This window comes from Bactrocera dorsalis, chromosome 5 (assembly GCF_023373825.1).
Source record: "Bactrocera dorsalis isolate Fly_Bdor chromosome 5, ASM2337382v1, whole genome shotgun sequence".
NCBI lineage: Eukaryota > Metazoa > Arthropoda > Insecta > Diptera > Tephritidae > Bactrocera > Bactrocera dorsalis.
Window position 1 is genome coordinate 25,768,450 of NC_064307.1, and position 27,636 is coordinate 25,796,085.

A 27,636-nucleotide genomic window follows, 5' to 3' on the forward strand; every position below is an offset into this window, starting at 1 on the left:
TTTGGAAAAACAATAAGTCGATTTTCGATGATTAATATTTGTTTTTATTCTTTAATCCTGAAATATAAAAGTCAATCCTCATATACATATATAAATAATACAAAAGGTTTATCATAAAAATTATATACACACACATTTTTTATTCACAACTAAAGTACTTAACAAAGATTTCTATCGATTAACAACTTTCATTCCTAATATTTAAAGTTAAGAGAATTGTGGCTTAAGAATTAATACCTTATTAAATGCTATAATTACACACCGTTCATAAGTAACGTCAGAACAGGTCTTTCTTGATCTCATTATATTTTAAATATTCTATTAATTTTTGATTAAATTTTGATTAAATAATTTTATTCTTCCATCAAATAGGCTTTAAAGCAAAGAACTTTTGTATTTATGTAACTTTCTATATATAATATACAAAGTATCATACTATTTTCAGATAATTTAATGTAGTTAATGTGTTTGCAGGCCAACTCTTATAAGAAATTAGTTAGTATTAGGCATTAAATGAATATTTGTGGATTGAAAATTACAGTCTATCTTTCACAAAAACTAACATGATTTTGTTATTGGTATTTAGTTTGAAGACCTTCAGTAGAAATACAAAATATTTTGAAGTATGAATTTACAGAAATCGATATTTATATATAAAACTAAGTTTCCACTGTTTAGAGAATAAGGCGAACTGTGTCTAAAAGAACAAATGCTAGCAGGAATATTACAATATTATTTAAGGATACATTCTAGTTAGTAAAGGATACATTCTAGTTATGCTGCGCCATGGATAATGAAAATGTTTTTAAAACTGTAACTTCCTCTGACTTTTTTTCACATATATACATTGTATGTATGTACTATATTTGTATATGCTATTATTTATTCAAATTTCTAATATAATCTATTAACAATGAGTACATAAATTATAATTAATAGGATAACAGTTGGTACACTATAATATTAACTTGTATGTACTATATAAAATAAGTTATTGGTTTCATTATACAAAGTTATACAAATTATGATACTACATAGAAATACCATATGTATGTATATACTCGTGCATTCACATATATTACTAACATTGAAATATGTAAGTAAACCTATATCGACATTCAGTAGTATTAACATCTATGAATCCCTTTAATTAAATCCGAGAAGTCTTTTGAACGCACGCCTATAGTCCAAATTGAATATTGTATAAATAACTGGATTTAGGCCCGAATTTATGTAGCCCAACCATGTAATGAAATTCTTTAACTTGTTTGTTGGGCAGCAGTAATCGCAGAAAGGCAGGATGACGTACATCAGAAAAAAAGGTAGCCAACAAATAACAAACACACCCATAATAATGCCCAATGTGCGTGCAGCTCGTCTTTCCTTCGACAGTGATATCTTCTGTTTTTCCTCAATGAATTGATATACGCCTGCGGGTTTCTTCTGTAACGGCATAGCCGCAGTGGATGTGGCGCCTGTTGAAGATTGTGGCGGCGTTATTTTCAGCGAAGTGTTATCGTCATTGTTTGAATCGATTGGTTCTGTGCACTCGGCATCAAGTTTCCGTAAGCTTGCTGAATTCTCGCAATTTTCTAATTCTTTACTTTCGGCGACCATGAGGAGTAATTCGTCTGTGCCAGCTATGTCAACACAAGCATTTTTTTTTTCGTCGCTTGGTTCATCACCGTTTTTTGGCTGTTGCTGTTGTTTTTTAACTCGCATTTTTCCCTGTTTTATAGAATCCTTAATTTTTGCACGTCGAGTTTTTTTCGTTCGTTGTGCCACAACAACTATACGTTGCTCTGTTTCCTGCTTATTATCCGCACCCTGTATTTCGTTATTGGCATTCGTCTCACTGCTAACCGAGTCTTGATCATTTTGTATCGCAACTGAAGAGGCTGACTGCACAGAGGATTTGCCGCAACTCAATATAGCCAAACAAAACGAGCCTAGAGCATAGCTTTCTCGTCTGACACTTGCATTATTTACGGCTGAGGTGTCCTTATCACCACTCTTCCTTACAATCGTATTTATTTTCGAAGCTTTGGCGCGTTCACGCAGTCGTCGTCTGGTTGCAATATAGATTTCGATGTATACGATAGTCATTATTGCTAAGGGAATGAAAAACGATCCCAATGAAGAGTATATCACATAACCTCGATTAGAGTTTAATTCACAAGGTGTGGCACTTGTAAATTCATCCGGCCAATCATTCCATCCTACTAGCGGTGGTGAACTTATTACTAATGACAGTATCCAAACACCGGCTATTAATAGCAGAACACGACCCACTGTACGCTTTTGGGCATAATTAATGGGATCCGTTATGGCCCAGTAGCGATCGAGGGCGATTGCGCACAAATTGAGTATTGACGACGTACAGCACAAAACATCACAAGTTAGCCACATCTTACAAACGTGTATACCAAATTCCCAACGTCCAAGTATCGAGTACGCTACGTTGAATGGTAATACGATTAATGCGACCGTTAGATCGGCTACGGCCAGTGAAACAATAAAAAAGTTTTGGACTATTCGTAGCGGCTTGTAGGTGAATACACTTAAAATGACTAGTATATTCCCAATTACAGTTAGTACTATTATAACGGAAAGCACTATGGTAGTAAGGATAGCTTCCCATTCGGGCACTGCCAGCTGTATTCCAAAGTGGCTCCAGTAGAACTTCTCAGTAACTGCAGTGCTGCTACACCCATCGACCGTCCCCAATTGGCTGTTGTTAATTGCTGAGGTACTTACGAAGGTGGTAGTTGTTGTTACAGTGGTGCTTAAATGTGGATCTATTGAGTTCGTAACATTCGTTAATGAAGTTTCCGTATTTTTGTTCAAGCCATAGTTCTTTGGAGCCGCATACATGCCGTTCGAAATATTTAGCAACAATAATGCCTGTTGCTGAGTTGGTGGCATTTTGCATTTTACAATCTGTAACGTTATTTCGCTGCAACCCGTTAAAGCTCTTATATTTTTATTAGAAAGCGACACGCGAAAGTATTTACCTATCCAAGGTTTAGTTCATTTAAGATTTGATCTGAAACACACAGTAAATGAAAAAATTGTTAAAATTTAAAGATCAACAAATATGTTTTAAAACAATACCATATATTAACAAATATTTAAACTTAATTACAAATTATATTGCTAATTCTAAACACCTCGAATAAAAAAATAATGAAGGGCTAAGTTCAGAAGCGGCCTAACATTAATATTCGTTGAAATGTGGGCAAAGTCTTATGCTGCTGGACTAAAGGATTTCAATCATATTTAATGCTAAGCAGTAATGCCTTTCTCTGACCAATACCTCGCTCACAAAACGCCATTGAACGAAAAATTATGAAGTTTTATAACAAAGCTCAAAATTAAGGTATATATGTAACTGTAACTTGGACACTTTAGACGCAAGTTTAATTACACAATAAGATAGAATAACCAAATTTGATCAGGCCAAATGCTTTAAGCATCTTTACCGACACCGCAAACTCCCTATACGAGTATATGGGTTCCTTTAAAAATTAATAAATAAACACGATAGAGCCATAAAATTTTACGTCCGAGGTGGTGATCCTTATAAGAGCCGGGGTCAAAATAAGACTATGACGTCTCACCCTCACATTAAAGTTAAAACTCATAGGAACTATTTGACCGATATCGACTAAATTTGATAATATTACATATCTTGACATTTATACGTAGGCTGCTATATATATTTCTGGACTAGGCAACACTAAGTGTTGCCAGGTGCAGTCTGACATTTCTATTGGAAAGTTTGACATTTTTTAGCATAACATCACTCAGAACGTTTTGTCTTTTAATCGTGATTTGTTTTATTTACAGGGAATTAAAAAATTCATCTCGGCCAAAAAATGGAATTTTCGTGCGATCATTTTTCACAACTTTCGACGTGGATTATCACGACAAGAGTGCATCGATGAACTAAAATCTTTGTATGGCTATGAAGCACTATCCTATAGCACTGTGAAAAACTGGTACAACGAATTCAATCGTGGCCGACGCTCGCTCAAAGACGAATTCCGTGAAGGTCGTCCAAAAACAGCCGTTGTGCCAGAAAACATCGAACTGATAATGGAAGACCGTCATGTAACTTACCTTCAGATAGAGGCATTCCTATGCATTTCTCCCACCAGCATACATTCGATATTGCATGAACACCTGGCCGTAAAAAAGGTTTGCTCTCGTTGGATCCCACACAATTTAACAATCACCCAAAAAAAGGCTCGTGTGGATTGGTGTAAAGAAATGCTGAAAAAATACGATCGCGGTGCTTCAAAAGACGTTTATAAGATCGTCACAGGTGACGAATCATGGATCTATGCGTATGAGCCCGAAACAAAACAGCAATCGACCGTGTGGGTCTTCCAAGACGAGCCAAATCCAACGAAAAAAATGTCATTTTCGTTGATAAATATGCCTATTTTCATTATTAGGCCAGAAATATATATAGCAGCCCTCGTAGTTCCAGTGCGAAAATGAGCGAAATCGAATTGCAACGCACCTATTTTCTTTTTAACATAATTTTAATTAAATTCTTTTGATTCTTACGTATCTTGTTTATCGAATTGCAACGCACCTATTTTCTTTTTAACATAATTTTAATTAAATTCTTTTGATTCTTACGTATCTTGTTTACCATAAAAGAGGCTTCTCACAGATCTCGAAGGTATCTAATATTTACCAGTTAAGAGTTTAGATAACTGGTTTCTAAGATTAACTTTGTTTTTACTGATTCACCCTCAACACGTTATATTTATATCATTGTTATCATTGGTAAGTATTATAAGATTAGGTACGTTTTAATTCTTTCAGTCGTGGTGGTTAGTGTCAATAACCAACTACCGACAATAGCGTGAACTATCATGAATATTTGTACCTTTTTTGACAAGGTGCGACCGGTTAGCGGCATATTCGATGAGTAACAGTTCATTTGTTTTCATTTAACGTACATTTTTTCTTGTGTTTGATAAAAAATAGCTGTGAGGCGGGTAAGTAACGTTTTTCTTTAATGTTTTGTATTCAACTTATTCTCCTATATCTATTTCTTATGTATGTGTATGAAACTATCATTAATTTTTTTATTTTCAATGTGTATTAACGACGAAAATATAGTGGTTAGTAAACTAACCACCGTGACTGTTGCAGGTTTATAGGTTTATTCTACATATGAGTTAGGCATGTAAGTATTCATGTATTTTTATATTTATTTCAGTATATCGCGCAAGTTAAATAATAGACAAATCGAGGAATACTTGTTTGAAGATATTCCTTCAGATAGCGAGAGTATTTGTAGCAATGAGGATACAGAAGATCAGCCAAATCCGCTGGTGTTAGGCGATTCGATTGGAGAAGTTCAAATGACTGATTATGACAACTTTGATTCCGATGATGACATCCTTCGTCTAACTTAGTACTTCGGAATCCTGAAATTGTTACAGAGTCTAACAATGTAAACTCAAACAGGACCAGCTACAATGGCTCCAAAATGGGGAAGAATAATTATAGAATGGACATACTCGGGCGGAATTTCTCTTGGTGAATTGTACTGAAAGTGTGGGAATAACCGATCAAATTCTTAGCATGGAGAATGTGCAACCTCTTCTACTATTTCGCCTTTTTTGGACAGAGCATTTACAAGATATTTTATGCTTTCAAACTAATCTTTATGCTACTCAATCAGGAAAGCTTTATACACCCACCACTACAGAAGAGCTTATTGATAGAAAATCCCACAAGTGGTGGCACAGGGTTTTCTTTCATTTTCTTGATTGTAGTATTGTCAATGCTTTTTTTAATTTATAAAGAACTACAGTCCTCTTCACGCAGGGATCTATGCCCTTTGACTTTGAAAGCATTCAGACGAAGCGTATACCAGGGTCTACTGGCCCCAGCATATGTCAGAGACAAAAGAAGGCCCGAGTCAGTGAACAACAACCGCAATTCTACTGCTTCTTCTACAGGCCCTGCATTTATAAAACGTCACAAGCCAACAGTTCCTTCAGAAATTCGTCTTGAATCCAGTCGCCATCAACCTGAAAGAAGCACATCAAGAAGATGCTGTCTAGCAGCACTAAAAAATTTCCAGTCCGTACTGTATGGCAGTGTTGTATTTACTACAAAGCAAAGTGCCTCTTTGTCTACGCAAGGGAAAACCTTGTTTTCAGATTTTCATAAAAAAAAAAATTTACCTTAGTTTTGTTCCGGAGAATTACATTATATCATATAATATTAATATACAATATAAGTAACTCATAATTGTTTTGTTTCTATCAATAGTCACGGTGGTTAGTGCCACTAACCACCTCATACCTCGAAAACCTTGATACGTAAATTTTTTTTTCATACTTTCAGTGATATTTCAGCTGTAGATAATGCCAAAACAATAATCGAAACATTCAATATATTCTTAATCTAAAAGCGTGACGGAAAGAGTTAACAAAACAGAGAAGACTTGGAATTATTACCTCACTTTGCTTCGTTAGCATTGCACTTAATACCATGTTCAGACCGATAGTATAACGGTCTCTTATACGTAGGTTACGCTGATATTCAAGGTTATTTATTTTAATTACCGTTCCTAATTGCTTTAGATACCGTATTTTTATACACAATTTTAAAACATAAAAGACTTTTATTAAATTAATTTCATTTGACGATTGTAAGATATCGGAGATTCCTACAAAAACTAACTAGCGAAAGCACAGACAACATTTATTTTCTAAAACTTCTGCAAACGAAGGCATTATTAGTTTAGCATAACAAGCGCAGAGTATACAATTTAGTACTTACAGTGGTCGCTAAATATATATATATACATATTTTATTCAGACTTACAATCATAGAAAGTTGGAAAAAAATTGGTTTTCATGTATTTCGCGCTGTTTCATCTTTTCATTATTTTTAATATAAATCAAATATTTTGTTCTGATTCGTTGGCCTTGTTTAAGGAGATGGGGCGTCTAACACAAACTTGCTTAGATCTGACGTGTACAAATTTAAGTAGGTTTTAAAGCACTTGTGAGTATCTTGAATATTTTATATGAGAACTTCAATTTATTTTCAGACGATTTGAAAGTTGCCTATGAACTGGAGAGCGAACTCAGAAAAGATGTGAATTGTTTGCGAATGTGTTTGTTCCTACATGCTAAAGAGGTATGCATAACATAAGTATTTATATTCTTGAAATTCTTACTACCATCATTTGAACCTATTTACAGTCATCAAACACGGATCTGAAGGAAAATTTTGTGCACTACAAACGTAACGAAAAGGCAATACAAAGAAACGAATGCATCGGATTTTGAATTCCAAAAATTACTGAAAGAACATAGTTTTTTCTGTACAAGACACTAATTTAAGTATTTTCATACCCGAATTAAATCGAATGGATTTAAAATTTTTTGGAGGTTACAAGCAGTTTTTTTGAGAATTTGGAAATAAATGATCGTTGTATTTGGTATCCTTAGATCTCGAAGATCTTGCATGCAGCAGCTCACATCTTTCCATTTTTCAACCATTTGATCGTTGAAATCTAATTTTGAGGGCTCGGCAAAATGCGATATTTTAAAAGGGTTTGTAGTTAATGATATGAAACAAGTGGTGAACCTTCGAGGAGTGAGCAACCATTTTACAATTTAAAACTAATCGAGAGAGTTATGGTGTTATGTATGTACATACATACATATGTATACATATATACATATATATAAATGATCATGATGGCAAGACGATTTGAAATCCGGGTGACTGCCTGCCCGTCTGTTTGTCTATCCATGCTAGATGCAGCTTGACTAAAAATTAAGATATCTTGATAAAACTTATTTGATATATAGCATATAGATGAGTGTAATCGGACCACTGCCATGCCCACAAAACGCCATTAATCGATAACCCAGAAATTGTCGTAGCTAATCCGCAAATGAAGAAACCCAACTGTTATTTAGTACAACAAATTGTATTCGAGAGGAGAACTTTGGTATGTAATCTCATTCAAGCTATATCGTCCAAATTTATATGGAACAAGTCTTTTCGTCATCTCTTACGATGGTGCGAAAATAAATACATAAGTAAAAAAGGAAATGGAAAGATTAAAACACCCACTGCTCATTCGACGGTTTTGTCAAAAAGTATATAAGTATGTGTATACGGTGTAAAATCAATCGGATATTTGAAAATTTTCAATGCAATTAGCGGCCGAAGGCCAAATACCAAGAGTTTTTGCGAATAGCTTCACGCATACAACGCATAACATCCAAAAAGTATTCCTTGTTGACAGTTTGGCCGGTCGGAAAGAATTCGGAGTGCGCCACACCTCGATAATCGAAGAAAACTTTCAACATAACCTGAATTTTTGACCAACTTTGACGTGGTTTTTCAGCTTCGGCTTCCCTTTACCATGATATTTGGCCTGACGATATCGTCTGTTCCGGTCCGTAAGTAAGGAAAGGAAAGCATTGTTTCACAGATGTTAACGCGACGCTGTTTTTCGAAAAAAATTGAGTGATTTCGGGCTTCGGGCAATCGGGCTTTCGCTTTTCTTTGGCCCAAATGATCTTTCAGTAAGATATCTGTTTGTTTTTCGTCGGTTCTCAAGCACCCATTTCTTTATTTTATGGACGTGTTGATCAACAGTTGAAGTTGATGGTCATCCTAGACGTGACGTTCAGCACGTTCTCGACCCTCTTGGAATAATTTGTATCAATCAAAAACTCTTGCCAAAGGTTTCTTCCAACATTCTAAACTTTTCCGGACTAGAAATTTGGATCCGCACAAAAAAATTTAATGGAACTTCTTTGCTACATTATTTCACTCATCATAAAAATCGCCTGCATTTTATGAATTCGATTTAAGCAAAAAAAAAAGATTTTTTGAAGCTTCTAAAGCAGGCTCCCCCCTTTAAGAAGATTTACAAAACGTAATAAACGTAATTTAACACCCAAATGCATCTTTATTCATTCGATAAATGTTATACATATCTTAAAATCTTTAATTCGGAATTCATTAAAAACTTTAATAGGATTGCTTCCAAATGTATTCATTTGTAAGTTTTGTCACATTAGTAAATAGCTGGTTCGAATATTGGTTTTGCGTATGTTCGAAAAGTCGAAAATCCAAACAGATTCTGTGACACCATTGAAAATCGGAATTGGTTTGCAATTCTGACAGCTAAGCAATTCTGTCTTGGATTCCACAACACCCCTGATTATCACACTTCGCTGCCTACGTCACGCTAGGGTCTGTTAATTTGTTTTTATGCGTTAGCCGAGCTAATCAAATATCAAACATCTTTGATACACCACAGTTCATTAATAATGGCCGTGGCAGATTCACTACATTAACGGGAACTACGCATTCATTCATATTGCCACAATATATAGCGTATAATTGAATTTATAAGTAAACAAATGTAGTATAAACATTTACTACTCACATACTTATGTATGTACATGCGTGGTATACGTCAACGCTTTTTAAAACAATGTGAGCACATACATACATATGTACATATGGATACGTATACGTATGCATGGGGTTTTGCATTTTCACACTCCCTCTATTTGCATTGATCAATCATAATAAAAGTCGTGGTATCGTTAAATTCTTTCATCACAATTCTACTTTATTAGCAATACTAAATCTTTCACAACTATGCCTTTACTTAGGGCCGCACTGCTCGAGTATATAAAAATCGCTTCAAAATAAGCATCTCAAAGACACACTCGTTTTATTTGTTTTCAAAGTGCACATAAATTTGAAAGTCTCAAGTGATAATTTTAAGCACAGTTTTCGAGATTTCACTATTGCCCGACTATAAAAAGGTTGAGTACTTATTTTAATACACACAATGCAACGTGGACACTTGATCTTCGAACATCAACTCGCGAGAAACAGGCCCGGCGCCTCAGCATTTTCAGTATGCTGGGCACGGTTTTGTTCTTATATGTCTGTACATAGTTGCTCATGCAAACAAAAGTTTAGTACACATACATACATACATACATATATATACATACGTACATATTTGAGTACATAAAAACGTAAACATGCAATCAAATATTGAAATACCCTGCAAGGGTACATATAACGCTAAGTAGATATGTATGTAAAACATTTGCGAAAATATGAAACTGAGAAATCACAAAATGTTATGCAGAGCTGTCAATGATCGGATTTGTGTCATTGTGTGGATTGGAATAAATAAGCATTTTCAAAACGAAAATTTTAAATACTTTTCCTATGTAAATGTTCAATAAAACTTTTAAGGAAATCCGACAAATACTTTTCGAGCTATTCGGTAATTAGCAAAGGGTTCTCATACGCTCTGGAACTAGAGTGTAAAACTTTAAATGTGCTTTTCTTAAGATGTTACATGGGTTTCAAAAATCGCATGTTTTAACTAAACAAAAACCGTAAGCCCTTAAAACTATGTTTTTTGAACTGGTGACCGCTCTAGCTCTAACACCATTTGGTAGATTTTAATGAAATTTATACAGCTTTTTGAAAACATGAAAAGCTATTGCCTGATAGAAAGAGTTTTTTAAAACTATTTTTTTTAGTTCGATTGATTTTAGATGAATATCCAAGGATTAGTGATGGTCGCTATAAGAAATTTCGATTGGCAAAGGATCGACACAAACAGCCATTACGTTTACAATTATGTTTTTTTTTTCTAAATCAAGTAGAAATCTTATTTAATAATGGTGTGTTTTTACTTTTATAAAATAATAAATTGTATTTACCTTTGTTCATGTCTCTGACTAAACCTAACCCCTTAGATTAGATATAGATTTTAACGGTTCCTTTTTAGGCCTACAAAATTACAAATTGTCTAGTAATAGTTTTCCTGCCGGGTACAATAAAAATCATTTCTACAAATACTACAACTAGATACTAAATATTCTCGTAAATACCTATTTCATTTAGTTTTGGTCTTATTGGCGTTTGTGAATTGTATACGTTACGAAATTTTTATTTCAGTTTTGCTTTCGAACGATGGTACTGTTTCTGCTTCTGCTTGTGGATAAATGCTTGCTTCCGTTGCTGCCAATTTGCAGTTGAGATGCGGCAAACTGTCTACAATTGCTGATTTAACTTAACTAGATTTTCAGCTGGCTAGGAATTTGTATTATTTTTCAAATAAGTGTTTAGATAGATGAAGATTATAATATACATAAGAAAATGTACTCGTATTATATAATATAAGGCGTGGGAAACATTTTAAACATTTCCTCTTGGAAAAAAAGAATTCGGTTATAGTAACTTTATGTAGTATATCAATTGAGCAGTACATATTAATTATTTGCTTCTAGTTTGTTTTTATATGTTAGAGGTTAGTGAAATTGTGTAGTAATGCTATTTCTGCAAGCCAACATAAGGGTACTATATAATCAGTTTGTAAATAAAATTAAAGGATTTGACGCCATACTTAAGCGATAATGTCGTATTTGTACTTCTACGATCCAATATGAAGATTTTTTAACTTTGCGACTATAGATTGTTTATTTCATTTTGTATATATCGTCACCTGAAATGCAAAATAACCTATCATCAAAAAATTCGAAATTGAGTGTCTTATTGATTACGCTTCCCTACTTCAAATTACATACATAATATTACATACATATGTTCAACATTTTCAGGTTCTGCGCTCAGTTTTAACCAATATTAACGTTTTTTTTCACTCATGTTCCATTTTATTTCGTGTTTCATTCATGCCATTGTAAATTTCCGAAGATGTTGTTACGTTATTTCGCATTTCAGGTGACGATATACTGTATAACAAAATTTTACGAACCTTTCCCAGATTTCTTCTCTACTCTTTCTCTATTTTAATACACTCAAAATATGTTGCAAATCTTATACATATCTTTGTTCACTTGTCCGTCTGCTCAAGCAAGCAATTACATCTTCGCAAGATGAGATTTTTTGATTTACATGGATTTTCTGGTACTGCAGTGAGGTTGACTATATTGCGAACTCGAACCATTGTCCAAACAACATTATAGCAACATTAATGCTCTGAACACAAAGCGACGAAAGACGACAAACCTGATAATTTTCCAAATCGATATTGGTGTGATTCCACTTTTACTGTGTGGTTTGATACCAAAAATAGTTAAAATCGGTCCCCATGTTTACCTACTTTATACCCTGCAAATGAGTTTGTATGGGTAAGGGAGAGACTTATTACCATAATATTATTTTATGCTGAATATAATATAATATATTTTGATACCAAATATTTGCAAATTAATAATACTATTTTTTCCTTGTCCCTGATTTTAGATTAAGCGCCAAGGACTAGTGATTGTCATCGCAAGGAGCTTTGGTTATAACTGGATCAATACAAACCGTAATTACTTCGAAAATTATTATTATTTTTTTAATTTCCTTCAAGTTAAGTCTAAATTTTATTTACCGATGCTAAGTTTTTACTTGTGTAAAATATAATAATTTATTGAGAAAAAAATTTGTTAAATATATAATTTGTCACGTCTCTGATTACACCTAACCCCTTAAAAGAATGTATATCTAGTAGCTACGCAACGAATTTATCGGATAGCTTGAGTTAATTTTACCCTCACTTGATTGGTGATCGCTCATAGCTAAGAGTTTGGTCATCTGCACTGAAATTTCCTCTCTGTGTTTTAATTGAAATACCTAGAGCGAACAGATTATTTCAATTTATTCATAATTTAATTCACACAATTTAAAATTGAAATGTCTACAAATAAAACGTGTGAAAACAAAGGTAAACAGATTCGCCCGCCGTTTGGAATTTGCAAGTATAAAATATTCATCGAATTAAAAAAATTAAATATTCTTTTGCTAACTCAGAAGTAATTCATAAAACATAATGCCATTTTTTTTAACCAAAACAAAAAAAAACATCACCTTCGGCTGCATAGAAGCTATAATACCCTACGTAGATGCATTTTTGTAGTAACTTTATGTAGAATTAACTCTGAAAAAGTTACCAGAAAACGCTTTTCATTCAACAGAAAAAAATTTGCTGGTCATCATCTACTTTATTTGGCTTCCGTCGCTGGCTTCTATGTGTTGCCGACTTCGCAGCTCCCTGTTCAGAGTATAGTTAGTGATATGTATCTACTTTTTTTATTTTGTGCCGTAACTGCTATGAAAAATAATTTCTGTCAATCTGAATGACTTAAAGAAATTATTCCAGATATACTTGCGAGATATCTAAGGAATTGCTACGGATAAACTAATCACATAATTATTGATTTCGTGTTTTATTAATATATAATACCACATATGAAGGGTATAACTATTCCTTCATACAATTATCGAGCCATTTGGCAAGTCAACCATGTGTCTATCAATGCATTTGTAAATATTATATTTTGAGTGCTTCGGACAGAAAATTTTTTATTTTTGGATTACGAACGAAAACATTTTTTGTATAGTACTTAATGTCATTATCTGTCCTACAGCTATGCTAAATATACAATATTTTTTTATTTTGACACACATCAATATGTGACCCGGTTATTGGTTTCTTCTGTTTTTCTCTGCGACTAAAATTAATAAATCACCGATTTCAGACATAAACACATATATGTATCTATGTATTTTGAGATACATTTTTTGGTATTTTTAGTGTTCAACAAACACATTTTGTTAAGAAATCGTTCCAAATTTCTCTGTACGCAGTGTAAATAATTTATACATACATATGTACAGTGGCGGACAAAAGTCTACATACACCCCCTGTTTTCTTCGATGTGAGAGTACAAAAACTTTTTAGAAAAATGTGTTGATACAGTTTTATTCTAATCTTCTTTCTAATAACAACAAACTTAAAAAATCCATTAATTAATATAAAACTACAAATTTATGGAATAAAAACTCAAATATTGTGTTGACAAAAGTCTACATACAGTACAAAAATATCTTAGTTCAGTGCGAAAAACTGTAAAAAAATGCTAGTTATTAAGACGTTTTAGTATTTAGTTGGGTCCCCATTGGCATCTGTAACTGCTTGAAGACGCCGTGGCATTGATTCTGAAAAATTTGTCAACGCTGCAGATGTAATACTGTTCCAAGGTCCCAATATGCGCTCTTAGAGTAGAGCAGAGCTAGAAATTTGGTTCTTTCTAATTCTACGCTCCAAAATCTCCCATACATGTTCAATAATATTCATATTTGGACTTTGAGGTGGTGTATTTAATTCACTTGGAGTATAATAATGCAACCAATCCTTGACAATTTGCGCCGCATGCATCGGATCGTTATCTTGTTGAAATATCCAACCGGAACCGAGCCCTAAATTATCCACCAAAGGCTTCAAATTATGTTGCAACAGAGACTTATACTTATAACCGTCCCATTTCACCTTCAATAAAGTCCGAATTTCTAACTCCAGAGGCCGCAAACAGCTCCCCAAACCATTACGCTGCCGCACCGTGCTTCACAATTGATACTACGTTCTTCGGTTCAAGCGTGGCGTTAGTTTTCCATCAAATTTCAGCACTTTCATCACTACCAAAAAGAGGGAATTTAGAATCATCTGTAAATGAAAACTTTTTTTCCAAAAATCCATTTCCTTTTCTTTGTGTTTTTTGGCGAACTTTAAACGAATTTTCCGATTTTTTTCAGAAATAAAAGGTTTCTTCCGTGGTTTTCTACAGTGGAATCCGTTATCGTTTAGAGTTTTTTTTTATTGTTCTTGGTTGGATACTCATTTGTGACGTACTCGCTATGCGTTCGGCTATATTTGGAGCATTTACTTTTGGATTTTGGTCTACTTCGTTGAGAAATCAGGCTGACGTATCTACGAGATGTTTTTTTTTTTTGGGGGTCCACTGCGCGGTTAATTTTCGTTGGAACCATTATTTTTAAAGTTTTTTAGAATTGTCTGTACTGTTGCTCGACGCAAGTTTAAAATTTTAAAATTTCACCATATGATTTTTTTCTTTTCTTTCTTTTATCACCAAATTTCTTTTACATCAATTGATATTTCATTTCGCGGAGCCATTATAGCTATTTAAGTGTTTAAACCACAACTAAATTCAATAAATATCAAACAATAAAAACATATTGAAATAAAAGAAAAAGGCTAACGTTACCTTACTGTTAATATAACAATGTACAAAGTATGAGATTTGAACTGTATGTAGACTTTTGTCAAATCAATTTTTGAGTTTTTCTTCCATAAATTTGTTGTTTTATGTTAAATAATGGATTTTTTTAGTTAATTGTTATTATAATAAATATTAGAATAAAACTGTATAAATACATTTTTCTAAAAACTTTCTGTACTCTCACATCGAAGAAAACAGGGGGTGTATGTAGACTTTTGTCCGCCACTGTATGTACTATATTTGTTATGCGAGTAAAAATGTTTTACGTCCAAAGCGTTAAATGACTCAACAACAGTAAGGAAAGTGTACACTTCAGGATGATACCGGAATTACTTCGAATTTCTTCCCGCTATATTTTGAGACAAACACAATCATATTTGCCCGAAATCATATCAAAAATTAATTTCAAAATGTACATACTATATATGTCTTATATGTCATATATGTTCTTTCACAAGTTTCAACTTGTTGCTAAAAAATTGTATCCAAGTCGTATTTATAACTCTGGTCAACCTAAGCTTGAGTTTGGAACAAAGTTAGATATGTACATGCAAATGCTAAATATCGTAGACCAAAATATATCAATTAATATGTGTCCAATCTGTGAGGTAGTCAGGGAAAGTGAGAGAACATCTTTCTCTGGTAATGATATATCGTGATACCAAAAGTAGATAAAATACGATTGAAAGAAAACTTAGTGTACGTATACCAGTATTACAAGTATGTATACTAAATATTCTATTAGACTTTCTTACTATAGGTCACTGCCCAAAATTTGTGAAATCGGTCTACGAATTACTTACGTTCTTAAATACTGCATATAATGACTTTCGTTTTTCTAGCAGGCTTTATGTCGAATATGTCGGTTGGTGTCTGAGTTATGTATATTTATAAAACTGCATGGAAACGTGTTACTGAATATACTTGAGTATTGATGGTGAATATGATTGACTTTAAATAATGTGGCTTAGCTCTGAATATAACTTACTCTATATATATATATATGATGTAGACTTTGGTTTAAATCTCATATCTTTAACATTATAATTTCCGATCCTCTGGGTGATATTTCACTCTTATCCCAATATATTAAATTTAGCCTCTTTTCTTGAGTTTATACCACATATTCATTGTGAAAAAGTACCCGGAAATTGTAGATAAAACGTAAAATATTTAATTATTCATCAATATTTATTTTGTCGCTATCAAAGTAATCCCCATGAGATATTATACACTTGTGCCAACGATTTTTTCAATCTTCGAAGCACTTCAAAAAATCATTTTTTTTATCTTCTTCAGCTCCTCCTTCGATGCCGTCTTTATCTCGTCAAGAGAAGCGTATGTGTTCAGTTTGTATGGAAGCTATATGCTTTAGTAATCCGAAGTGAACAATTTCTTCGGAGATTATATTATTACCTTAAGCGGTAATCCATGTAAAATTTGGTGAAGATACCACGTCAAATGCGAAAGTTTGCCATACAAGCCCCTGATTCCGATCGTTCGGTTTGTATGGCAGCTATATGCTATAGTGAGCCAATCTGAACTATTTCCTCCGATATTACATTATTTCTATGAACAATAATTCATACCAAATTTCGTGGAGATGTATATCGTCAAATGAGGAAGTTTCCCATGCAAACATTTGATTCCGATCGTTCAGTTTGTATGGCAGCTATATGTTATAGTGGTCCGATATCGGACCCGACAAATGAGCAGCTTCTTGAAGAGAAAATGATGTTTGCAAAATTTCAAAACGATATCTTAGAAACTGAGGGACTATATACACAGACGGACAGACAGACAGACATATCATTTGAGTTATTTAAATTAATTTTTATATGTGTAAATATCTTCATAAGCAAGGACATTAGATGTTATGGGAAGACTATCGACAACAACTTATCAAATTCAAGCGAGCGATTGCCGGAAAATGGCCAAAGTTGGCGACTGAACACGTGGCAATCATTTTCTCTCCAGAGGATTCATGTTGCAAAACTCGTTAAGAACTATTTCAAAAAAATTTCCCTCACCCATATTATAGCCTAGACTTTTCATCTTTTGACTATAATTTATGCCGGTCGATGCAGAACGCCTTCTATGGAATACGGTTCATTTCAGAACAGGATATCAAAAATTGGCTTGATTCATCCTTCGGCTCCAAGCCAAAGCAGTTCTTTTAGGATAGAATCCACAAATTGACAGGAAGATGGGAAAATAATCCATGTTCAGTAGGGCACGACTTAAAAAACCTAACACTTTTGTATAGGTTTTTCTTAAATAAAGGTTCAAATTACACAAAAAAAAAGAATATAATTATAGACCCCACGACTTTATCCTCAAGGAGATCCTGTATAAAATACTACTGCTATTTACAAACTCGGAAGCAGTGCTGGAAACACAAAATAAAGTCACAAAAATTAAGGAAGCTTACAAAATGGAATTAAAGTTGAGAAAGTAAAAGTAAATGGATCTCACCTGTTAAGCCATCCTTCTGATGTCCTTCGACATTTTCTGGTGATGCGTATACTTTTATTTACTATTTGTATGTTGCTGGCAACAAACATTCGCATGGGCGTATGATGACACCCAAATGTGTTTCGTACGCGCACACGTACTTATGTATGCATTTAGTTACTAGGCGGAGTTGTGCCTCGACAGTGACAATCGCTAGTATATTCGTTGTCGTGGAGTTAAGGTTTTGTTTATTCGCTCTCTCAACTTTGGCGTGCATGAATTATTCAGTATTTGCATTTTTGTAAACTCATTGAATTATTCCTGCAACTACAACGATAACTGTAGTGTTTTTATTCAAATGTGGCGCCCGCTGTTATCACCAAATTCACAAGCATATGTCAGTTTATAATGTGCGCTTTGTATTGTCATGTACGTGAATTAATGTATTCATACATACATACATACATATGCACATATGTACATATGTACATAAAAATATCTTTAGAGTTGTGGAAAAGTGGATCAGCATTTCACTCGTAATTGCTCAGAGCTCGTTTCGGCACATGCACTTATGCATAACCAGTTACACGTGCATATCTACTATACAGTGAGCCACAAAAGTCTTCGTTAAAAATAATATTTTTACGTTTTATTATAATATTTTAATGAGAATTTTACGATGCTGTTCAAAATTTTTGCAACAAGTGTGGTTGCTAGTTTCATGCTGTACTTATATTTAGAGTTAACGGTGCTTGAAAGCTTTTGAGGTGACCAGTTTAAGTTCTAGTTTCTTAAAAATTTTTGTTGCTGAGATTAAGTAATTTATAACACACATAACCACTTTTAAATGAATTGTTAATGGAGCATTGGATTGGGCGAAATGTCGAAAATTGTTTGTTTGCAAAAAACATTGAGCGCGATATTTAGAAAAAAACAAAGTTTCCTTTTTTCATTTCCTTGAAACGCTTAATATTGTCGGGGGCCGTAGAAAATGCGGTAGAAACTAATAAATGTGCTTTTATTAATGTCTGCAACGAAACGAAACTATCACCTGTAGAAGAAGACTTAAAGAAACCAGACCGAAAGCGAAAACTAAAATTAAGTAACCATTGCTGACAGCTGAACACATACTTATCTGCATGCTTAAGCTTTGCTATACAACATCCTAATTGGAATGTTGAACAATAGAAGCTGGTTAAATGATCCACTGAGGCCAATAAAAAATAAATCGTTTGGGATCTGATAGGAGAGTGTGGTTTCGGTACGGCAAAAATGTTTGCGCAAAGTTAAACAAACGTGAAAATTTGGTGATGGCTCTTTTATGCTACATACTAGTATATTATGGGTTGTTTTCTGGGCAACAAACTGGGACTTTTTATATTAAATTTTAATGGTTCTTATCTACCGACTCTAGAAAAATCAAGCGACTCTCTTCATGCCAGATAATGACCCTAAATTGAAAGTATGCCTCAGACGACAAATCTTATTTTTAAAGGACATGCATATTAAGCACTAAAAGTGAAAAGTGGATATACATATATTGTATGTTTATTAAAGTATTTTTTAGCTCGGTTAGCTAAAATATGTAAATTATTTTATGCTAATACTATTTCGTAATTTCCTGTTAAAAAATAAATAAATATAAACGAAAAGTAAAATATACGTTTATATGAACAATTTCGTGGATCACTGTACGTGTGTTTCTGATGTCTATTTCGATGTCAGCACGCCTCAACAGCCATCGATCGAAACCGCTGTTGTGGCCACATTCTCCCCCCGCTCTACTTTATCCGATTCGAGTTTTTGCTCGGCAATGTCAGGGTAAACGATAATTAATGCGTCAATGCAAATGGAAATAAGGAACAAATTCAGTCACGCACATCCAAACTCAATTCCGACTCGAAGATTCATGTGGATATTTGCTCTGTGTGTGGACAAGCATATGTGCGTGAGGATTGGATAAAATTCAGCAGTATCCAATAACTACGCATCAACAGACCGAATGAGATTCACAACCGAATATACCTAATCTTACATTATGTACTCGTACATACATACATATGTATGTACGTAATTGCAATTCCAAACTTTCGAGCACATATGTACATACATACATATCTATATACATATGTATATGGTACACATATAAATAAATCGAATAAAATTAAGATCTGTTCGCAACATGAGTGTTAAGGTGACAGTATGCAGAATAGAATGATAGATGACTATAGTTCCACTAAAATAAGTGTTCCACTCTCACAATATTTTGCTACAGAGTATAACAATTGTGCTCAGCTAGCGGTTATTTGTAACACCCAATCGAGATAGATATAAGTACATATATGTAAATAAATGATCTAGATGACCAGACGTGTTGAAATCCGAGTGACTGTCTTTCCGTCCGTGCAGCCTGTAAGATACTTAATGAAGATGTGGGCACGTGTTTTTTGAAACCAGCAGAAGGTCGGTACCGAAGATGGACGGAAGCAGACAAAGTTCACGCCCACAAAATTGCAATAACCGAAAATTATAAAATGCTACAACCGTGTCACACATTAAGATAAGATATAATTTGATATAGTGCATTGCAGTGGTGAGGTTAACTTCGGATTGAACTTCTTGCTGTGTCGCCTAAATATATTTTATATCTTACAAACCACTACTGTTATATCAAGCAAATTTTGTCAAAACATTTTCGACGCTTCCTCTTACAGTGTGAAAATAAGTGAAATCGGATAACACCTCTGCCAACTTCCTATATAATAGTTATGTTGAAAACTACTAAAAGTGCAATAACTCGCAAAATATTGTATATCACAATACAAAAATTACCGAATTCGCACCGTTGCTTTTCTAGGCCCATACGAGTATATGGAATATGAGGACCCCAGTGTCTATGTCTGAACTTTTTCCAAAAATATTGGTAAATTTGTTAAGTCTAGTATTAAAATTTGGAGAGATTATAACAGCATGCACTTGTATCAAAAAATGAGTAAAACCAAGTCAATACTTCCTTTAGCCTCTATTTACCTTATGGACTTTATATCTTATATTATATGTTGTTCAATATGTGACGTATCTTGGTGGAACTCAATGATCTTTTTTTTTTGTTCTGGCGTAATGACAAAAATAGGTAAAATCGGGTCAAACCCGTAATGCCAAATATTAATGCCATCAGTTCAGACGGCGCCTGGGGAAGGCCAATGTAGTGATTTCCGTCTGAAACTTATTGAGTTTATGACCAAAAAAACACATGAGCTAATAAGATACCAAATATAATTCAATAATATACATACATACTTATGTTGAAACAGACTTTAATATAAACTTCTGTAATAACCAAAAATATTTCCACACCTTTGATCTTTGCAAGTTCTGTTATTTTAAACAAATCAAACTAAAGTTGGCGAAGAAAACTATATTCAAATTAGCTAGGAATAAAGGAACAATGAAAATACAAAAACACAACTAGTATTGTTAATATGTATTAACTCTGAAGCTGAATAGTTGCAATTCGTCTTCTTGTTGATTTTTTAATTATGTATATCTTCATGAACAATTAAAAGTATCTTAAGGATATGAAAATTGTAGTGGAGAAATGTGAATTTATACGCAATCTTTTTTTGTACATCTGCAAGCCATTTATTCCAACAAATTTCAAGGGTCTACAATTTAGCTTTTTCCTATTTGATTTCCTTCGTTTATAAGTATGCGCTCTTGAACTTAACTTCTTAATTTATTCTTCAAAATCTATATCTTCTCCCTCAAAGTAATTTCCATTGCTCCTAATACACTTGTGCCAACGTTGTTTCCAATCCTCGGAACAGTTGTTAAAGTCAATTTCCGGAACAGCCTTCAATGCGCATAGTGCTTCTTGTTTAATGTCTTCAATTGACTCAAAACGGTTTCCCCGGAACGGTCGTTTGAGTTTGCTGATAGGCAGAAGCCACTGCGAGCTAAATCAGGCGAATACGGTGGTTGTGGCACGATGTTGGCTGAAAATTTGGCGGAAAACTCACAAAGAATAAATTCAGTATGCGACGGTGCATTATCGTGGTGCAAAAGCCAAGAGTTGTCAGCCCATAATTCCGGCTTCTTTTTACGCATAACACTCAAATAGTATTCCTTGTTGACAGTTTGGCCGGTCGGTAGGAATCTGGAGTGACTGCCAACATAACCCTGATTTTGACCTACTTTGACGTGACTTCGGCTCACCTTTGCCACGATAATCGGTCGATTCATCGTCTGTTACCGGATCGTAAGCATAGATCCGAGACTTATCGCAAATAATAATACTTTTCAAGACATGCTGATAATCGGAAAGCGTTGTTTCAGACCTTAACGCGACGCTGTTTTTCAAAAAAATTTAGTGATTTTGGAACCAATCGTAACTTTTTTATGCTCAAATAATCTTTCAAAATAGTTTTACTGATTCTTTCGATAGTCAAACGATACCAATAAGATCTCTTATATTTAATCGTCGATTCCTAAGCACTAATTCCTTTATTTTATTAACGTATTGATCATCAGTTGATGCTGACGGCCATCGGGACGTGGTTCATCGTCAACGTCAATAAAAAAAACTTGCTCGCGACAAACAATTATCATTGAAGACCTTTTAAAACATTCTGAATGTTTCGACACCAGAAATTTTTCGAACACAAATGGAGTTTCTTTATTGAATAATATTACTCATCGTAAAAATCACCGAGTCCACGTTATGTTAATACTTCAGAAAGACAAACGTATACTAAACACATGATTAGCGTGAAAAAGCAAACTTTTTGACGAATTTGCGCGAGAAATTTAAATTGAAAAGTCTTTCTTGGCTACAATAGTATAATAATGTATACAAAACCAAAGCTAGAAAGATTTCGATAATACTTATTGGCTCTGCAATATAATATGTATAACTGTATGCGCATATGTTTTCTTCTCAAATAACCTGTCTATTTTTATATTCTAATCGTTCGGGTGTAATCAAATATTTTATACTCTGGCAACTTTCAAGGGTCAAAGCAGGGAACAGTTTTTTCGTACGGCTGTTCGGAATGGACCTGTTATATAGGAAATTAGCGGGGTTATCACCCGATTTCGTCCATTTTTACAGTGTCGCAGTTTCTATTCGGATCCGCTGAGCCAAATTAAAGTTATATATCTTAATTTAGTGCTAAGTTATGTCACTTTATAGATTTTCGTTCAATGACGTTTTGTGGGCATGGCAGTGGAGCAATTACGCCCATATAGGAGCTCATTCCCCTTCTTTGCCAAGGAACACGTATAGTTTCATCAAAATATCTCAATTTTTACTAAATTTATTGCTCGCACGGGTGACACACGGACAGGCAAATGAAGTGACAGACGAAAAGTCACTCGGAATTCAACTCGTTTCGTCAACCTGTCCATTAATACATAACTCTATATCTAACTTCATCTTTAGGATACACAAACAACCGTTAGGTGAACAAAACTATTATACTCTGTAGTAACATGTTGTGGAAATATAAAAATCCGCAGCATATGCAAACGAATTTCATCGAAAAATAAAATTCCATTTATAAAATATTAAATTGCGAACAATATAGAAGGACATTTTTCTTGCGTTAAAAGCAATCAACAAAGAGAGGCCAATACCATTTTCCCCTGTTCAACGCTTTGCCTTATAGTATTGTTGAAAAACCAGAGCAAAGCTTGTTATGAAAAGCAAAGCGTACCCAAAAAAAAAGCTGCGTTTGTTGCTAAGCACAGACAAATTGTAGCCAAAAACAGATGCAGTTTCTTTAATCTCTCTTCCTCTCTTTCTTGGACACTTTGTGTAACATATTTGGTGCCATAATTTCTTTATTGTTTAATATTATCGTTTTAGTTAACAAGCTATTATGTTTCTAATTACTTAAGAATATTAACGTTGTCATATCTAGCCGCAGAGCGATAAATTCGAAAATTAGAAATAAAATAAATTTAAGTTGAATAGAGAGAGTTAAGTGCTAAAAATTCAAGATATAAGAAACGTTTGATAGGAAAATGGTTTAGTAGCCTTTCTGAAAAGTGCTTTAAAATTTATGAAAAATATAATTTTTGCAACTTGTGACAAATAGGTGAAATACATATAATTAACTGGCGTATGCAAACCAATTTTAATTTTTCAATTTTAGTCTACGAATTTCAATATTTGTTAACGAAAATATTTGTTTGCAGTAAGCCTAATTGTTAAAATGAAAGTTTGTCCTAATTTCAACTGCCGCAGCAAATTGCTACTGCACTTCACAGAAGGTCAAAAGCATGCTACAAAAACATAACTACAACTATGAAAATGCGCAAGTTTCTAGCCACACGTCCAGCAATTTGTCCGTCAATGCCAAAAACGAATTTAAAATTGATTTATGTACAGCGCTGGCTGCGGAAAATATACCATTGAATGTGCTTAGCAAAGCTACATTTAATACTTAAAAAAAATACTTAGGGCAACTAATCACAGACGAAAGTACTCTCAGAAGAGCTACAGCAATAAATGTTGTCAACAATCAATTCGAAAAATTCGCGACAGTATTAAAACCCAAAGAAACGGATAAACAAAGGCGATATGTCGCGAATTTAACTGTCAGCACATTGAGCAAAAATTTGTATTTATGTTCTTTTGGTTTGCCGGAATACTATACAAGTATAATCACATTTCGAGAGATTTGTGGGAATCATAACTCTCTTGGAGTCGAAGGTTTTATTTGCACACATCCTTTTTTCCTTTGACGAGATATCTTCACGAAATTCAGCATGGATTATCATCTAAGATAATGGTACAATCTGTGAAGAAATTCTGGAGGTCGAAACACTAGAAATCCCTGCTATACAAGCTAAACGAACGAAATTAAGTTGCTGTAAGGAAACTTTTGTATTTGTGTAGGGTATTATAGCTTCGGCTCAATCAAAGTAAAGGTCGAAGTTATTAGGTTTTGATCTGTTTAATATGAGTAATGTTTTGCATGTTATTTGCATGGTTTGGTATTTCATGAAAATGTACAAAAAAATATAATTTACGTACATTGTGTGGTACAAAAAAATACCCGAAATTTTCATAAGCACTTTTCGGGATGCCCTTCAGCTTCTTCGGCGAATTTTGTATTATTTCTTCGATCGACATAAAATGTATTCTCTGAAGAGGCCATGGTTTGGGGAACAAGAATAAATGACAAGGAGGCAAATCTGGTGAATACGGTGGTTGATCGATGCTATTAGTTTTGGCTTTAAATTCGGTCACAATTGTGGCTCGATGCAATGGTGCATTATGATCGCGTAAAATCCATGCATTGTTCTTCCATATTTTTCCCGTTTTCGACAAATATTCTCAGGCGTAAGCCTCAATATGTCCTAATAAAGTCTTTATTAACCGTCACTCCCTCCGGAACAAATTCATGATATACCAAACCACGAATATTTAAAAAAAACAGTGAGTGCTACCTTGTTTTTTTAGCGGCTTTGGCGTGGGTTTTTTGGTTTCGACTCGCTTATTTTCCTTCATTCCGATGACTGTTGACTTATTTGCATGTCAAATTCATAAACCCATGCCTCATCGGCAGTTATTATGCTCTCCATGAATGTGGGATCTGAATTTTTATCAGTTGAAGAGGTCGAAGGTCGTCCAGAACGTGGCATGTCTTAGCGGTCCCTCGACCGTCTTTAATGGTTTAGTACCACCCGTATGATTGTGTTTTGACAAAACTGAATCACCGAAAGACAAACAAACATTCGCAACTATTTCGCGCACGAAATTTGATTAGTAATACAAAATTGGATTCAAATTCTCTGTTCGATATTTTTATCCATTGTAAGAATCGCAACACACTGCTAAGGTGTATCGACTTAAGCAGCTGCTGTAAACAAACTGATTAACAGATCGCGATCATATTTGGCATATCAATTAAGGACAGTCCTATCAACGTAGCAAAATATATATTTTTTTTAAATATCATTTACGTGGGGAATTTAATAACAATTTTCGGGTGCTTTTATGCCTTAATGTATGCATATCGTTTTCAACGCCATTTTCAATGAAACGAATATTGATGTCATCAGAATTTACATATCTTAACTCTAGAAAAATATGCAAATATGCTAAATACAAGGTCGTGTTATGAAGTAAACGAATAAATAAGTCATCACACGTTGGCTGGTCGGGCAAATATCCACCATTTCGATTTATTAATCTGTCGAGAATATTTTTGTCAGTAACGCAATGGATGCACAAGCATGATTTTTTTGCTCTCTTTATGAATTTATTTAAGCTTTTCTGACAATAAATGGTTGGATATTATTTCATATTGGCCATTTATATATCCATTGACCATTATATATCCATCAATACCGAACAACAGACGACTGTTAGTTTCGATCTGTTTGACAAACGAAAAACTTTTGTCATCATCTCATATTGAATCACCAAAAATTTTAATTTTGAGTTGCTTTGCTTCGGGTCTTTTGCTCTAAATTAATGAAATATAATCATTAATAATCATCCAAGTAAACGCTTTTGATGGAATGTGAGTTTTAATACATCCTTACACCATTCAACCAACCCTCACACATTTATTACCACAAACTTTCTGCCAAGTTCTTGTTTGTCTGCTGTAATCTTATCCGATTATAATAAAAATTTGTTAAGATGTTGTTTTCAGTTTTGAAACGAAATAGCAGACATCCTCACTATCAATTTATAATCAGTTCAAGTTTTACCATATATCATATCTTTGGCTTGACGTATCTGGAAAATTATTGTTTAATTATTCGGGTGAAAGGAATACAAACAGTTTCTATTGGAGATTTTAAGATAATTTAATATTTTTTTATTTTAAACTTCAAATATTCAGATACAGCGAAGCTAATAATAACCTTCACCGGTCAGTTTGTATCATAGCAATATGCTATAGTAGCCCGATTTATATTGATCAGTTTGAATGGCAGCATATAACACATAACAGTGGTCCGACATAAATGTTTTTTTGGAGATTGTAGATATATGATGGTTAAGCTTAAATAAATCTATTTTTTAGGGATTAAAAATTAAAATTTTTGAAATATTATTTTGTAATTCGATCGATTCTGGATTTCTTATTTTGTCAATACAATTAAAATTTGTTATATTTTCTTATGATGCCAAAGGATGTACAAATATACATAAATTAATATGATAATTATGTGTATGCACTTAAATGACTTTAAGATTAATAAACATATGTATATATATATATATATTACAATTGATAATAAACATCTACACAGCGCTGTAATCAATATGGTGATTTGTCTTGATTAATACATATACGTTGGTTTCTAATGGTAGTGTCAACAAACCATAACCACTCCCAGTACACGCTCGCAGTAAATTATTCGTGGCCAAACATCGCCGACGGCCATATTGTGGTAGAAACAAGGCAACTTTTCAGAAGTGCTTGAGGCGGGCACTTTTCTCAACAAACATAAATAAAAAATCAAAACATTTTGATTTTGACACAGTTAATCGATTTTTTGCTTTTAAATCGTGTAAATTAATCAAATTTATGCACAACATTAAAGGACAATACACAAAGGAAACTTTATCAATAAAGCACTTGAAGGGCGTTTAATGCCATACAATCGTTCTACAATCGCTGTTTGCGACGACAATCAAATTCGTTTACGCATTTACTATTCACTAACACTTAGTGGGGCAACTAACCAACCGTCGTGCACTTTCACACAAACTTGCTGACTTTAGTTCCTTAAAGAGTGAGATGCAGGCAACTCCTTCTGCACTGAGCACTTATTTGCACACTCAAGGTTTTCACGTTCACTGCACTTCGCCGCCAGTTACTGATAACGTGTCATCTTAATTTGTCCGACCTGACAACACACACACACACACAACTATGATTTAAGGAGTAATTTTCCGTAGGGCAATTTACAAGCGAAGCCGGTCTGCCAGCGTCAACGCTAAAGGGACTACTAATGGCGATGCTGTCTATCATCTTGCCTGATGTCTTTCTTCTATCTCCTTTGGCTGCTCTTTCACTCAGCAAGG

General features: G+C 33.9%; 2 protein-coding genes across 9 annotated transcripts; one reads left to right on the top strand and one right to left on the bottom strand.

Annotated features, from left to right (window-relative positions):
* Positions 1–101: 101 nt before the first annotated feature.
* On the bottom strand, positions 102–27,548 carry LOC105225586 (probable G-protein coupled receptor No18). 8 transcript variants are annotated; one of them, XM_049458378.1, is made up of 3 exons: positions 27,299–27,548; positions 17,607–17,912; positions 103–3,046 (listed from the first exon to the last, which is right to left on the bottom strand). In XM_049458378.1, the coding sequence occupies exon 3, from the start codon at positions 2,923–2,925 to the stop codon at positions 1,147–1,149; it is 1,779 nt and encodes a 592-aa protein (XP_049314335.1). In that variant the 5' UTR covers positions 2,926–3,046; positions 17,607–17,912; positions 27,299–27,548; the 3' UTR covers positions 103–1,146. The 8 variants fall into 8 exon arrangements, with proteins under 8 accessions (XP_029405781.2, XP_029405782.2, XP_049314335.1 ...); XM_019990021.3 differs by having other exon boundaries at positions 27,295–27,548; XM_029549920.2 differs by having other exon boundaries at positions 17,607–17,955; positions 27,295–27,548.
* LOC125778860 (uncharacterized) lies at positions 6,676–7,396 on the top strand. Its single transcript, XM_049458379.1, has 3 exons — positions 6,676–7,026; positions 7,091–7,179; positions 7,245–7,396. The coding sequence occupies exons 1-3, from the start codon at positions 6,894–6,896 to the stop codon at positions 7,329–7,331; spliced, it is 309 nt and encodes a 102-aa protein (XP_049314336.1). The 5' UTR covers positions 6,676–6,893; the 3' UTR covers positions 7,332–7,396.
* Positions 27,549–27,636: the final 88 nt, after the last annotated feature.